General features: G+C 45.6%; 1 protein-coding gene across 4 annotated transcripts in view; it reads left to right on the plus strand.

The window, feature by feature from the left end:
* The window catches only part of MCF2 (MCF.2 cell line derived transforming sequence), a 70,888-nt gene that overhangs the window by 15,836 nt on the left and 39,807 nt on the right, over positions 1–15,245 (plus strand). For 3 of the 4 annotated variants that reach the window (XM_053374868.1, XM_053374872.1, XM_053374871.1), the window contains 2 exons: positions 3,156–3,246; positions 15,007–15,126. In XM_053374868.1, the coding sequence (XP_053230843.1) occupies positions 3,156–3,246; positions 15,007–15,126 (211 nt within the window). Of the gene's footprint in view, positions 1–3,155; positions 3,247–7,428; positions 7,841–15,006; positions 15,127–15,245 lie in introns of those variants that run through there. The other variant, XM_053374870.1, reaches the window with a different exon arrangement.

Here is a 15,245-nt window from a genome sequence, read left to right on the forward strand (position 1 = left end):
ATCTAAAAACACGCTGATTCCTAGACCGTCTGCGGGCCGGATTTAGAAGTCGATTGGGCCGGATCAGGCCCCTGGGCCTTAGCTTGCCTACCCATGCTCTAAGTGATGCACTACAGTGAGGTTGGCCTGGGAGCATACAGGCAATAGTTAAGGTGCTGCACAGCAGAGGTGCCACATGCTGGCAGGGTCTCATTCCTGCCAGCAATCATTTCCTCAGAATTCTGCGCTAGCTGCAGCTTCCAGGTCAAGCACAAAGGGAAGCACCACCTAATAATACAAAGTAATAATGTTAATGCAGCACATCCTGGCCATTTTCAGAAGGGAAGTTGAGCAGAGCATACTGTTGGTTACAGTGGTTGAACTGCCAGTGGAACAGCTGAGCTCGATTTGAACTCTGTGCCCAATTCGTCTCTTTGCCTGCAGCTTCAGATATATAATTCTTCCCACCCACTGAGCCCAGCCACTTCCAGGAAATTCCTGCAAGATACAAAAATTGCAGTCTATTCCCACCTGTCCAAAAACCATGAGGGTTTTTTTTGGGGGGGGAGTTTCATCCAGAGGTGTGTTGCCACCAATCTCGTGTGTGAACTGAAGGTTGCCGTTTCCAAAGATGAAAGTGCAACCCAGCTTCCTCTACTGGTGAACGAGTCATTGCAGAGTTGCTCCACCTTATTAAGGCACTTTAGGGGTGTTCCCAGTATTGCTTAGAGAGGGAACGCCCTAGCAGATAGCAGTCCGCCACCCACCACACCCTAGACAGCAGGGGTGGCAACACTGAAATCCATGGGAGCAACCAGTGAGAGATTTGCAGAGCAGAAATTTGCCTAACCAGGATCACAGTGGCCTGTTTCTCTGGGTGTGTGTGGTTTTTTTACTTCCTTTCAGCTAGCTGGGTGCTGATTGATACAGGAATAATCTATGGAGACTAGGGATGGAGAAAGAATTCCTTTGACCTGCTTTGCGCAATGGACCAACCTGCTCTGACATTCCCAGACTCGCTAGCTGATCGGAATGCAACTCCCACTTGGATTTCACCCTTTCCCGGATTTTACAGTGTATCTGAGATGCCCAAAAGTGTGCACAAAAATAATAATGCACATTTTATGTAAAAAGATTGATATTACATTGTTTTGTACTGATGAATGCATCAAAAAGTATGCATTTTATCTACTGTTTCATAAAATTTATATACCACTGGAAAGGAAGGGGTTTACTCTTAAGCTTATCCTCAATATCCAACTTTCCTCTCCTCTTAATAACATTTTTATATGTGGTTTCTTTTTCCATTTATGCACGCTTTGTCCTGATACTTGTATTCTGGTCCACATTATTTTTGTGTGTGTTGTTGTTGTTTAGAGAAGCATGTGTTTCAATTTAGTATGAATTTAGTAGGTTCTCTTTAAAATGCAAACTGTACTGAATCTCACCCTGCTGCAAGTCTTGCAGCATCAGATTCTGGTAAGCCATTGCTAGGGTGTGTTTGTTCCTCCTTCGTTTCTCCGCCCTGCCCCACCCTACTCTTCCAGTCGCTTTGATCCTAGAAAACAAAATAAATTTGGAATGAACTGACCAAAATCTTGCAATGTGCCTTCGAATTTGCAGCCTGATCTCCAGGCAATGTTATTTGCCAAGTGTATTCTGCCATGCAAACCTCTCATTAACAGTGTGATGAGTAGATTCAGAGCGGGTTCCCCTAAATTATAGTCTTGAAGAGCATGAATTAGTAATTGAGTCAGGCAAGGTTAGGGCACGTGCGATTAGGTTTTTGCATGTGGTTCTGTGGTTTTGCTTGGAGAACAAAGACTTGTGCAACAGAGAAAGAAGAATCCACCTTATTCCAGATAAATAGCACGTGCTCCAAGTATCCCCATCTAGTATCAGTTTCAGTTCTCTGGTCCCTGTCCCTGGTAAACCAGTTTCTCCTTTGTGCCCATATGTTTTTTTTTGCTTTTGCTGCTTCTTTAACTATTGTCAGCTGCAATATTATTTACTGCATTTACTGCATTATATGCCACCTCCCCCCCCCACAAGGAGCTCAATACATGTTTCTCCTTCCACTTTCAGCCCCACAACGACCCTGTGAGGTAGGTTAGGCTAAGTGATGGTGACTGGCCCAAGGTCACCCAGGGAGCCTCATGGCTGAGAGAGGATTTGAACCCTGGTCTCCCAGGTCATAATCCAGCACTCTAACCATTACACCACACTGAGGCTCATGCCAGTCCCCTCTCTTGGGTTTAGGGGTGGGGAAGAAATTCAGTTCAGTTTGTATTTAAAGGCAAATGTGCCTAATTTGCACTTTCTGAAACAGTATGTGAACCAAGGCACAGCCACCCCCCTTTTTAAAATCAAATCAAAATGTGCTTAATTTTGTAATTATTTGTTGAATTTTTTTTTTACTAAACTTATATCCTCCCCTTTTTGTCAAAAGAGCCTTGGGCAGCAGACAGATGTAAAAACAAAAGCATTATAATGTAATTAAAAGCAATCTAAGAACAATTACAGTTACAAGCATCTAAAAGCTGTTTCCTTTTAAACCATATTAGCAGTTAAAAACACTGTTCCATCCAATGATCTTTGGGTTGCAATGGACAGGATTCTTCAGGCTCCTAGGTGAACAGGAATGCTTTCAAATTCCTCCTGAAAGTTAATCATGATGGAGACAGGTGCACTTCACTAGTGAAGGCATTCCACAACCAGGGAGCCACTCCTGTAAAGGCTGTGTCACGGTTCTGCACCAGTGGGGCAGCCCTCAGTGGCAGCACTGCAAAAAGGCCTCCCTAGCCAATTGTAGGGTCCAGGATTTTTAAAAACAACATTTGCAACCTGATTCGGATATGCGGAGAACTGAACTTAAGAACCGGAAAAATGAGACACTTGGTTTGTCATATTTGCCCATCCATATTCCTGGTGGACCTGGGTGGTGCATAGAAACCTTCAGCTGACATGCCCTGCCAGTGTGACTTTTCAAGGGTGAGCTTTTAACCCACAATAAGAATGGATGTTTGTGTATTGAAAGCTATTTTTTTTTAAAAAAAAAGAATGTAGGAAGGTCTCGGATTTAGATCCAGGAAGTCCAGTTGTGAACTTTTGGTGTGGATGTGAACAGCACAGCTCTGTTCCCTGCTTCTTCTTTATTTAATTTTCTTATGTTCCAGCCAACGTGAATTGGACACCAAATTTATCCTAATCCTGGACAGAAGGTTGGATACATGGACGTCGGTCAAAATGACTCTGCAAAGAATAGCAGTAAGTTCTTCTGTGGTGGGGTGGGCACAAGGGGAGTGTCATTATCTGCCCAAGGACCATAATTCCTTTGTGGGTAACCTTCCAGGGGACAAACACAAGTGGTGGGAGGAGCCAGAAATGGGCAAGGCTAGAGGCAGAAGTGGGTGGACCAATGGCTGTGACTCTTACCAGGAGAGCAGGCTGCATTTCGGCCAGGCAGAAGCCAGAGGTTTCTGCATGCACAAACACACACACACACTCTCTCTCTCACACACACACTTCCCAAGACACCCTCCATCTAGGTAAAGAAGTAGCGTTACCACAGTTCTATTGCATATTCCAGCCAGGCAAAATCATTGGAGGATGATGCTAAGGGGGTATGGCCTGGGGACAGTTCTGAGGACTGGTTCCCCAATTCCAGAGGTGTTGGGCAGGGGAAGGGGAGTTGGGGGGGCTGACCACCATTGGGGGAGAAGGCCTAGGTGTTTGGTCTTGTTCTAGCCCTAGTGAGCTCTACCAGAAGATGCCATATCCGCTGAGCTCTTTGGTCTGGTGGTGCTGGTGCTGAATGCCAGATCAGTCCATAATAAAACCATGCTCATTCATAATTTGAGTGGGCTGCTCTGGCTTGAGTGAGTGAGGTGGGTGGGCCTGACCTTACCCAGCTCTGTCCACCTGGATTTTCAGTGCTGCAGCAATCTAGACTAGGGAGTCAAGGCAGGGGGTTTGGTTGTTGCTCATACAGACACCATTTCCTTAACCAGGGAGGTTCTTGACCTTGGGATGGGATTAGAAGGTCAGCACTTGAGGCTGGGCCAGAGAGTTGGGGATGCCCCTCAACCCCTTCTCTTCCTGCCTTACCAGATTTAGCAGAAGGTGGTTGACCATTTGGGCCCAGAGTGTGGTTAATGCTTTGCTGCATGAAGGGGTGGTCTCTGCTGCACTGAAAGAGGCCGTGATGTGACTGTTCCTTAAGAAACCAGATCTCAACTCGTTGTATTTGAACAGCTAGATGTCAATACCCCTTTTGGGGGAAGGTGGTGGAAAGGGCCGTGGTGGGGCAGCTGCAGGAATTCTTGGAGGACACGGTTTATTTAGATCTATTCTAGGTTCAGGCCTGGCCATGAAACTGAGTCTCCCTTGGTTGTCCTGCTGGGTGACCTGTTGGGAAACTATGTACGTGCAGCTACTCACACAGAGTCAATTAAGGTTTGGCAGATAGCCAAAAGATCACCTGAAGGAGTAAGTCTGCCTGGTGATACAGAAGGCATGGAGACAGCTCCATGACTGGTCGAGCTCTCTCAATGGAGTGATAATTAATGGCCTACTAACTGGAATGTGTTAGTTCGGAGTTCAGTGTTTCAGTGTAGGAGTTGTGAGTCGTGTATGAGAGAGCTAGCTAAAGATCCGTGTTCTGTTCATGTACCGGTAAATAGTCCACTGTATATAATAGACACCTAACTACAAGTTCCTGGTTCCTGCTTCGTCCATCCTGTCTGCAGCCAAGTTGCCAATTGCTTCCGTGGATTCTGCGTTTATTCTGCTAGGTCTGGCTAAGGTCCTGTAACTAGTCAGAAAATTGCGAAACACCAATAGGTTTTGCCAATATGACCTTTGCAGAAAATAGGGCAGGGGGAGTGTGACCTTGATCTCTCTTCAGCACTTGATACCATTGGCCATGGTATCCTCCTGGACCATTTCTGGGAAATGAGAACTGGGCGGTGTGTTTGGGGCGTCCTGGGCTGCCCAGATGACAAGACTCACCTTCTTAGAAAGGCTTTGAAAGTAAACCTCAAGGAAAATTCCATACCCGCTGCATGTCAGGGTGGGTGTCACGAGTAAGTCAGCAATAACTCACACAGTAGCAAGTGAAGTTAACTCTTTATTCAAATAAGAGAAGTTCGAGGAAATTAACAAAAACAACACCATTTTATAAGTTGTATGAGCTTGTTTCTCAGTTTGATTCTTTTACATAGTTTTGCATGTTTTGTGGTATTTTATGCATTGTGATTTGCTGTGGTTTTTATTTATTATTGTCTTGTAATTCTTTATTGTAACTGATAAGTGTTATTATTTGTGGATATTTAATTTTATTGTTTACTATTATATTCTAATGGATTATTGAAAATTGCTTTATTTGATATAAGTTGTTTATTTTAAAGTTATTATGGCTTTCTTTTATTGGATCAGATTGTTATTAAGTATGCGATCTTTGCTGTTTATTTTGTTGTTTCTTCAGCTTGTAAACTGCCACGTGCATAGTAATATAGAAAGGCGGTATTACAAACTAAAAGTGAAATGAAAAATGAAAATAAACTAAATTGCCCAGGAGGCCAGACCTAGTGAGCAAAGCAACTCATCCCAATGAGGCAGTTGGAAGGACTGAAGGTCCCTGCTTTCCCACAGTTCTCCTCCCCTGTTTCCTTCCCAAGCAGTCTGAGACTCCTTCGTCTTACCTTTCTTTGATCCGCCCTCTTCACACCTCTTTGGATTCTGGAAGACCAGAAGAGAGGGGAGCTGGTCACCGCAGGATGGGGAGACACCCAGGCTTCCTCACCAGCCTGCCTTATCTCTGCCACTTGGTCCTTGCCTCTGCTTCTGCTTCTGATTATGGACTGCTGTCTGCCACAGCCTCTTCCTGCTCACTAAACCCTGTTATCTCTTCAGCTTCTAACACCTCTTCACAATCTGCTCCCTCTTCTTCTTCTGACTACTCATCACCATCCCACTGCCAATCCCTCTGAGCCTTCTTCCCTTAGGGGTTCCCCAGCTGGTGCCTTCCCCCACCCCTCTGCATCCAGCCAGTCCATGATGCTGCCTTGCAGGATATCTTTGGGAGAAGAAAAGGCTCAGGAGTAAACCCTATGCAAATCCATAGTGCAGTCCCTAAGATGGTTGGATGGTGCCTTGTATACCTCTTCCTGGCAACTCCTGCAGCCAAGCTGGTGCCAAATGTCTTGCTCTGCTTTCCTTTGGACCACATCAGCAAGGCTGAGAGGGGAGTCTTGTTGTCTGGGCAGCCCAGGACCTCCATACGCACTGCACAATCTTGTGCCCTGGAGAGGTCACCCATCTCTGCAGCCACAACCACCTCAAGACGGATGGATGCCAACAACAGCAGCATCTGACAATGGATTGTATAACATAGCCATTGTGGCCATTGATAGCCTTTTTCTCCATTATTTTGACTGCCCCCCCCTTAAAAGGTGTCTAGGTTGCTGCCCTTCTCTGCATCTTGTGGCAGCAAGTTCCATAGTTTAAACTAACGCACTGTAGCTATTGATGGAACATAGGTGACCAACTCTGGGGTTGCGGCACTCATCTCGCATTATTGGCTGAGGGAACCGGTGTACTGCTTCCGGGTCATGTGGCCAGCATGACTAAGCCGCTTCTGGCAAACCAGAGCAGCGCATGGAAACGCCGTTCACCTTCCTGCCAGAGCGCTACCTATTTATCTACTTGCACTTTGATGTGCTTTCGAACTGCTAGGTTGGCAGGAGCTGGGACTGGGCAACAGGAGCTCACCCTGTCGCGTGGATTCAAACCGCCGACCTTCTGATTGGCAAGTCCTAGGCTCTGTGGTTTAACTCACAGCGCCACCCGCGTCCCCTTGATAGAACATAAGTTGTAGTAATTGACAGAACTTTTGAAGAGTTCTGCTGCATCAGGCCAAAGGAGAATCTTGTTCTCACAGTGGCCACCTGGATACTCCTTATAGGGAAGCCTGCAAGCAGAATCTGAGCACAGCAGCACTCCTCCCCTACTTGTGATTCCCAGAACTTGGGATCCAGAGGCATGGCACATCTGGCAGTAGAAGGATAGCATAGCCATCCTGGCTAGTAGCCTAAAACACCTCAGGGGCATGTGATCTGCTCTCTTCACCAGGGCACATCCGTGGCAGCCAGCAGCAAAAATAGAGACCATATCAAAGTTACCAAATGGTCCCTCTATCCCTCTCCCTCTCATTCTCTGTCTCTGTATTAGTTGCCCAATAGCTATCAGCCATCAAAGCATTATTTGTTTCTCATCTGTGGGAAAGCTTTGAGGGAGGGGGCAAAACACCAGAAAGGATGCTCGCTAGAGTCTTAACACTGCACCGGAGTGTGTTGCTGCTATGAGCTATAAATGGCAATATATAGGTCTTCAAACTTCCGCATTCCACCTTAAAAATCTATAGCTGTTCTTGGCCACTGAGTCTCTCCTCGCACTCCCCCCCCCCACCTTTCTTGCCGGCTAGCACAGCCAACAGCCATTCATAGTTTTGGCACCCTTGCCTGCTCTGCTTTAGCCAGAGGAGAGGACCAGGTCATCTGCCAGTCAGTTTTGCGTCTGGGAATGAATAGATTATGGGAACATGTATCATCGCCACCCGTGCAACTGACATGAGTGAGGAGGCTGCTCTGTGTGTTCTGTGCAGCGATGCCTTGGCACGAAGAGAAGCAGCAGTGCAGGCGGCCGGCTACCCCCGGCGGTTTTTAAACACCTCACGAGATCCACGGGTCTTATTTCACTGATGCCGCATTGACATTTGGGCAAGGTAGCCCGTTCCTGTGTTGCAAGGGAGATGGCCGAGGCGAATCCCCCAGGAGGCAAGATGAGGGGAAGAAGGAATGCGGTAAGGACTCTGTCTGCCTGCAGTCTTTCTCCTTCTTTTTTTTTTTTGCAAAGCAGATTTCTAAGTTCAAATGCAGCCTTGATGCAGCACTAGCATCCAGCTTAGCTTAGCAGTGCAGCATTCTAGGACAAACTGCTGAACACAGCACTTGGAAAATTAAAGGGGGGGGGGCGAGGGAAAGGATGATGTTTGGGCAGTATTTACTGCATTTTCCGTAATTGTCCAAAACACCTGTCCACACTGACGAAGCAAGGTTGGCACCAGTTTTAAACAGAGCTCCTAAGTCTCAGTGTCTCTGTCTGAGAGATGTGGGAGACTTCAGAACCCCATTATTGCATCATACATATGCATCATGCATATATGTATTCCTCGGTCTTTGAAGGCAGAAAGAGGAAATCAGGCAGAAATATTTCATTCTTTGTGGAGCCTCCTGTAGGGCCTGTAAAAAATAGGCCATGCTTTTTGAAATTAGCTACTCCTAGAATGCCAGCCTTGAACACTTTCCCGTCTGTCAGGGACAGCCCTGATCTTTTACCTGCACTTAATAAAACCATTGTTTCTAATTTTTTAGCATTTTTGCAGAGGGAGGGGGAAACTCCTTTGAACTCTTCTGTTAGCCAGTACAGATGCATGTTCTTCTGGCTCTCTAAAACTTATGCAGGCCAGTTCTACCACACATGCATGCAAATACATTTGTGCATGGATGCAAAGTGTAGCATAGTGTACTCTTTCAATTCCCCCCCCACCTCCAAAAATGAAACAATACTGCTTATCTGTAGGGCAAATGTTGCTCAGCTATTCTGCAAATTCAGTCAATTCCATCATATAAGTGAAAAACTTCTACAATATGTTTTGGGGCTTGTTTGTACTTTAAAGAAAGAGAGAGAGAGAGAGAGAACTATGATGGTCAGTTTATTGACATGTCCCTACTAGATTAGCCACTGCCAGACAAGACTCTTGCAGAGGTGGATTTAGGAGAGTGCAATCAGTTCAGTCAAACTGGGTGAAGAGTCTTGGGGGCACTGCAGGAGGTACCACAACTTTGATGTAGAATGGAAGGCGAGAAGTGGGAGGGAGGCGCCAAATTTTGCCATTGCACAGGACGCCGCTGCCATTTGAAGGGTCTGCTACTGACCCTTGCAGACTAAATCAACATTCAGCAAGCATAGGGGGAGCTTTGGTGATGTGTAGTGTGCCAAGTGGAGTGAAGGAATACTTGGGATGAGAATAGAGGTTTCGCAAGCCCCCACCCCCATCTTGAAATGGGGGATTTGAAGATGTCCTTGCTGCACAACCGTACCCAGCCTTCTAGAATGATGAGGGATAGCCTTGGCACCTTGATTTCTTAAGCTCTGTTAGGCTCTGGTTTTTGCACATGTGGAAAAGTTAACTTCTGCAATGGTCAGGACTTTGAGCCATGGCTGTGAAGCCTGTGGCCTCCCATATGCTGTTAGACTCCAACTCCCGTCAGTCGCCCTAGCGCAGTCAATGATCAGGGATGATTGGGAGCTAGAATCCCAGCAATGTCTGGAGAGTCACCCTTTCCTCAGCCCTGTCCAAAGGGGAGACAAGCCACGACTTCTTGAGTCATCAATCAATTTCCACTTAAAACTGCTTCAGCTTTTCAGTTTGGCACCTTAAAAGACTTCACAGGATTTATTAAGGCATGTGCCATGTGATGAAGTTTGGGCTGGTGTTCCAGCGCAGAGTTCTTCCTTGCCATTTTCATGGAGGGAGGACAGAAGCACTCAAGTGCATACTGGGTGGTGGCAACATATCTGGTGATACCTGCTGTTGCATCACACCACGCACACTGATGTGCATGAAATATAGCACGGTACATGGCAATATATCAATCAAAAAGTCACAATGCAACAGATAGTGTGGTGTAAAAGGAATATTGGGAGATGGAGCAGAAGGAAAACTAATGCAATAATCCCTGAGTCTGAATGCAGAATTGCTGCTGGGCTCCTTGCCTTCTGCCCTACAATGACCACAAGGCACCAATATTTCTTCCGGTCCTCTCCAGTCTTGTAACAATGCAGGTAGAGCCCTGCTGGATTGCACCAAAGACCCAGCATCTAGTCCAGTGTTTCCCAAGCTCGGGTCTCCAACTGTTTTCGGACTACAATCCCCATCATCCCTGACTGCTGGACTTGCTAGCTAGTCTTGCTTGTAGTCCAACATACTGACCTCCAGACATTGCTAAACAGATGCCTTTGGCAATAGGCTTCTCTTGTTGGTGCCCCTGTTATCAGGTAGACTGCTCCTGAACAAGGAGTTTCTATTTAGCTGCCACAGGTTCTTTTAATGTAATTGAATTTATATACTACTTGACTGAAATAAAACCTCTAAGCAGTATACCAGAAATATTAAAATTATCAGTTAGAAACCCCCAGTTGGAAATAAATAATTAAACTAAACTAAAACTAAAAAGAGATTGAAATGCATGTAAGTTTTTTCATGTCTGGGTAGATTTACCAGGTGTTTTAAGCAGGTGCTGCAAGGAGTGCAGTGAAGGCACCTGCTTATGTCAATAGGCAGGGAGTTCCAAAGTTTAGGTGCTGCCCACAAAGTGATTAGTTTCTTGTAATTGTGGAATGAGAATTATGTGACCCCTTCAATGGTGCCAGTCCTGCAGGTCGAAGTGGGCATATCTCACAAGTAAATTAGTTTATACCATTGGTAGATCTCTTCTTCACCCATTTGACTTATCCCCACATTTTTAAGGTCCCTTCTTATGTTCCTGAATTCTCTATGTTGGTTATCTCAGGCTAAATAGAGCCCCCATGCTCAAATGCAGTATACCTTTGAGTACCAGGCTCTGGGGACAAAAAGCAAGGGTGGGTTGTTGCCTCCATGCCCTGCTTGTGGGCTTCTCAGAGGCATCTGGTTGGCCACTGTGGGGAACAGGTAGACCTTTTGAGTAGTCCCTTTCAGTAAGGCTGTTTGTAGGTTCAGTTCCACAGGAGGCCTGCCGGTAAAATAATTTTGCCGGCTGGTCTCTAAGACTGCTGCAAACAGAATTGGTTTAAGAGCCAACATTTTGTTTGGGACTACTTTTAAAAATAAAAAAGTAGGTTTGTGTTAATATTAAAGTGTTTTTGTTCCACTTTAAAATGCAAGAGGACAAAAGCTGACCAGATGCATAACTTTCTCCCGTTGGTTTAAAAAGGGATTTAGAAGCAGCCAACTTTACCTGCATTGCCAAATGTGTCTTCATCAATGTTAGAATCGGCCTCTTTCCCATTTTACCAGATCCTCTTTTTTGGGGGGAGGGGATTCCAGAGCACAGCCCCCCCGCTTGGTGATTCCCTCCCCCCCAGCTGGGAGGTGGTAGTTCTTTAGATCATGGTTGAAGATTTCACATATGTATTATCTGAAAGGGCTGGGTGAGGGATAGCTAAATGTAGTTATTTATTTATTTCATAAAATTTATATTGGGGGGGGACGGACTGACATATATATATATATATATATATATATATATATATATATATATGAAAAAAGCCTCAAAATGGTATACAAAAGATAAAACAGTAAAATCAAGAAAAAATTGCAACCTTACTTTAAAACATATAAAAGTTAAAATACTAAAACAGGTTAAAGTCACCTGAACTTTTGCAGCATCTGGGTAGGCTTGCCTAAACAGGAATGTTTTTAGCAGGCTCTGAAGAGAATACACTGAAGGCCCCTGCTTGATCTCAATAGGCAGGGAGTTCCAAAGTTGTAGGCGTTGCCAGACTGAGCAATCAAGTTTGTACAAATGCGGCGCTTATCATTCTCATTGCTGGAGGTTAGCCGTGCTTGAGCTCAAACCCTCTTCATAGTCAAAGGCTGTAGAAAAAGGCAGGATTGCATTAAAAAAGTCCCCAGGAGAGCCATTGTGGGGGATGGCACGGGGGATCTGAATGAAACAGATTTGCTTATGTAAGGTTAGGAGAAAAGGTTTTAAAAAAGAAGGAGCTCACCATTCCGCCCCCTCTCTCCCTCTCGGTGTTCAGGAGCAGATTTAAGGTAGTAAGGATATAATTTGATGAGGAGGACGTACTTGTAAGGAAGGGCTATATTTCTTTTTGACAATTCAGCGAGGGCCAAGTCTCATTAGGGCTGTTCATTTAGAAATGGTGAGCCAGGAAAGAGTGATGCAAGCCAACTGCTAACAAATAAACTGCATGTCTTTAAGTCTGAAAGGAATCACTTGCAGAAAAGCCTGCTGCATGAGTCACTGCTGTTGTTCTCCCTGGAACGGTGGGTGGGTGATACTTTCCCACCTCTCTGCATCAAGTGTGATTTAGCATTCTGTCACTCTGGCCACTGAGGTACAGCCTGAGCCCATTATTCCATGGCATGCCCAGAGCAGGGACTCACACAGAAACACACTGAGTGGACTCTTGTGAGTTTGGATAATTCTTAGTTTTCCAGACTCTGCAAGATAATAAGCTTACAATTGGCAGCGGCAGTCATGTGGGTGAGCGATTGTCGGCAACCCCCCCCAAAAAAAGCTCTACAAGTCTGGTCAATCCTCCCCAAAAGCTTAATAACTCTGGGCAATCTTCCCCCATTCCCCTAATTTCGAGTCTTATACACTGGGGTGTGTAATACACAGAAGACTACGGTAATACTGGCGAAGGAAAGAGAAGAGAAGGTGCAAGGTCCAGCAAGCACCAAACCATCTTTGCATGCATGAGAATAGCAAACTATTTACTATTCCGTCTATTTCCTATGTTCAGACTATGGGGCCAGTTCCATTATCAATAGCTCCACTCAATTCACAAGAAGGTTGGGGTGACCATAAGCCTGATGCAGACTGAACATGCTCAGTGGACCTGGAATGCTGCCAGACTCTTGTGAGTTGTGGACTGCCTGGAACCTTGAGCAGAAGCTCTTCTATGCTGCAACATTTTGCTGCAGATCCCATGTATGCATCCTGAAGAATGAGATTGGTGGGGCAGGGCCCTGTTTGCCCTAATGGACTAGCCTTCACTACACAGCTTACCTAGGAGTAAGTCCCATTGAACTCAGTGGGATTTTTTTCCTGAGTAAATATGCTTATGAGTTCCAGTGGAAATGGGTGGTGGCGGCATTGCGTTTGGGGGCTCATTGAATTTGGAGGAAACTATCCTGTGGTCCATACTCACATACATTGCATTACCAGTGGGCATTGCATTCAATGAGCACAAAGTCTTTGCTGGGTTTGATTTCTGCTGGGTTTGATCTATGCAATCGCAAGCTACTGAGCAGTTTGCCCTTGTTTCAAGAGCCAGTTCTTGGTCCCTGGAAGTCTTCCTGCTGGCTTCATTCAGACCAGAGTTTTGGCAATCAGTTTGCATTCATTTATTATTTTAAGCTTATCTTAAAAATAGCTCTTGGGAACATGTTGCATTTGGGCCACACGTCTCATTGCGTGGAATAGTATATTCCAATGCAGTATGTGTAATGCAATATTGTACAGGTTGAATCTGTATGCGTTTTTTTAAGTTGCAGACACCAGGAATCCATTACTGTAGTAATTTTGTTAACAATATGGCAGGATAATTTATTGGTGACATTGCTTACCCTGGTTCTTACACACCTCCAGGTGGCAAGTTTACGGACCCCTTCTGTGTTCATAAGAGATAACCACAGGCTCCTGGAAAGATAGGGTGGGATAAATAAGTCCTATACAACAATTTACAGGATGTGATTGATATTCTCGCAACGAATCTTTGGAGAACTGTTCCCTAACTTCCACGACTATTTGAGGATGTTTGTTCTCTTCCTCTCTCCTGCTGTGACTGCTGAGGGCCATGTCTGATATCAAATTTCTCTCCTCATACCTGAAAGTGGTTTAAAAAATGGCTGGTGAAGGGCATTCTTAACACTGCAAGGATCAGGTGCCAAAAAATTTGGCATGTGTCTATTTCAAGGGGCTATTGATTATTCCATATTGGGCAGAATAAGACTGGAACTAGGTGGCTATGGGATGCACGTAGAGTCTGCTGCAAACACCAGCTTGTGTCTTCTCCTCGGGTTTTCCCTGAGAGCAACTAGCATCAGCAAGACACGCGGAACAGTATCACACTGCTGCAAATGTCTCAATCCCTCGCAAATGTCTGGAGAAGGGAAATTCCTCTGGCGAATAGTTTTAATGGCTGCCAGTCTCATTCCTACGTGGAAGTACTCTCATACCAACTGTGCTGGCTACTGCTGGTTAGCTTACAGGGGATAATTCAACTTGCTGGTTCTTATCTGTTCCCAAAACTTAAATGACTTGGTATCAGTAGGGCCGGCTCTATCATTAGGCAGAACAAGACTGCTGCCTGAGGCTGCAGATGCTGGGAGAAGGCAGCAGTAGCGGAAAACATCCCAGTTCTTCCGGCTGAACTTGCTCAGCCTCTGTTTGACAACAATGGTGTGTTCCAGGGGTTAAACCTGGGACCTTCTGCATGCAAAGCAGATGTCCCACCGATATATGGCACTTCTAACAACAACACAGTAGTATTCTATTCCTCATGGTTCTGAATAAAGAGCACAGGAAACTGCCTTAAACTGAGTTGAAACCATTGGTGCATTCAGGTCAGTATTGTGTCTGCTGACTGTAAGTGGCTATCAAGAGTTTCAGGCAGGGGACCTGCCCAGCCCTACCTAGAGATGCCAGGGATTTCACCTGGGACATTCTGCATGCAAAGCAGATGCTCTGCTCCTAAGCCACTGCTCTTGCTCAATGGCCCCTCACAAGAAAGGATGGGAGCATCCTTTCTACTCCCTTCAAAAATAATTTTTGAATATGGTTTTGTGTCGTTCGCTCACTTTCCATGCTCCCTCCAGAAACACCTCCTGGTATGGAAAAGCAGGGTGCGGTGTAATGGCTAGAGTGATGGACTATGACTTGGGAGACCCAGGGTTCAAATCCCCACTCAGCCAATGAAGCTCATGGGGTGACCTTGGGCCAGTCACCTCAGCCTAACCTACCTCACAGGCATGTTGTGAGGATGGAATGGGGAGCAGGAGAACCACCTTGGACTCCTTAATAAGCACAAACACAAAACAGTATCAAAGTTTGCAGCCATATTGCTGGAAAAACAGGAGGTTAACGTCATTGCTGATTTTCTAAACTGACTTTCCTTTCGATAGTGGAGAACTCTCTGTGTGTAATACTGGCTCTCTGGTTTCTCCCCCCACAGGCCTCATTTCCCGGCAACTTGCACCTAGTGATGGTCCTGCGCCCCACAGGATTCTTCCAGCGCACTTTCACCGACATTGGATTTCGGTTTAGCCAAGAGGACTTCCTACTCAAACTGCCGGTATCACACCTGCTGCCACAGCATCACCCCTGTCTTTTGTACTCTGCAGCTTTACCTGCAGGGAATTTTCCTTCCCTGTTGTTGTTCGGCTGCAATGCATTTGTTTAAAATGAAAGTGA

Source organism: Podarcis raffonei, chromosome Z (assembly GCF_027172205.1).
Source record: "Podarcis raffonei isolate rPodRaf1 chromosome Z, rPodRaf1.pri, whole genome shotgun sequence".
Lineage (NCBI taxonomy): Eukaryota > Metazoa > Chordata > Lepidosauria > Squamata > Lacertidae > Podarcis > Podarcis raffonei.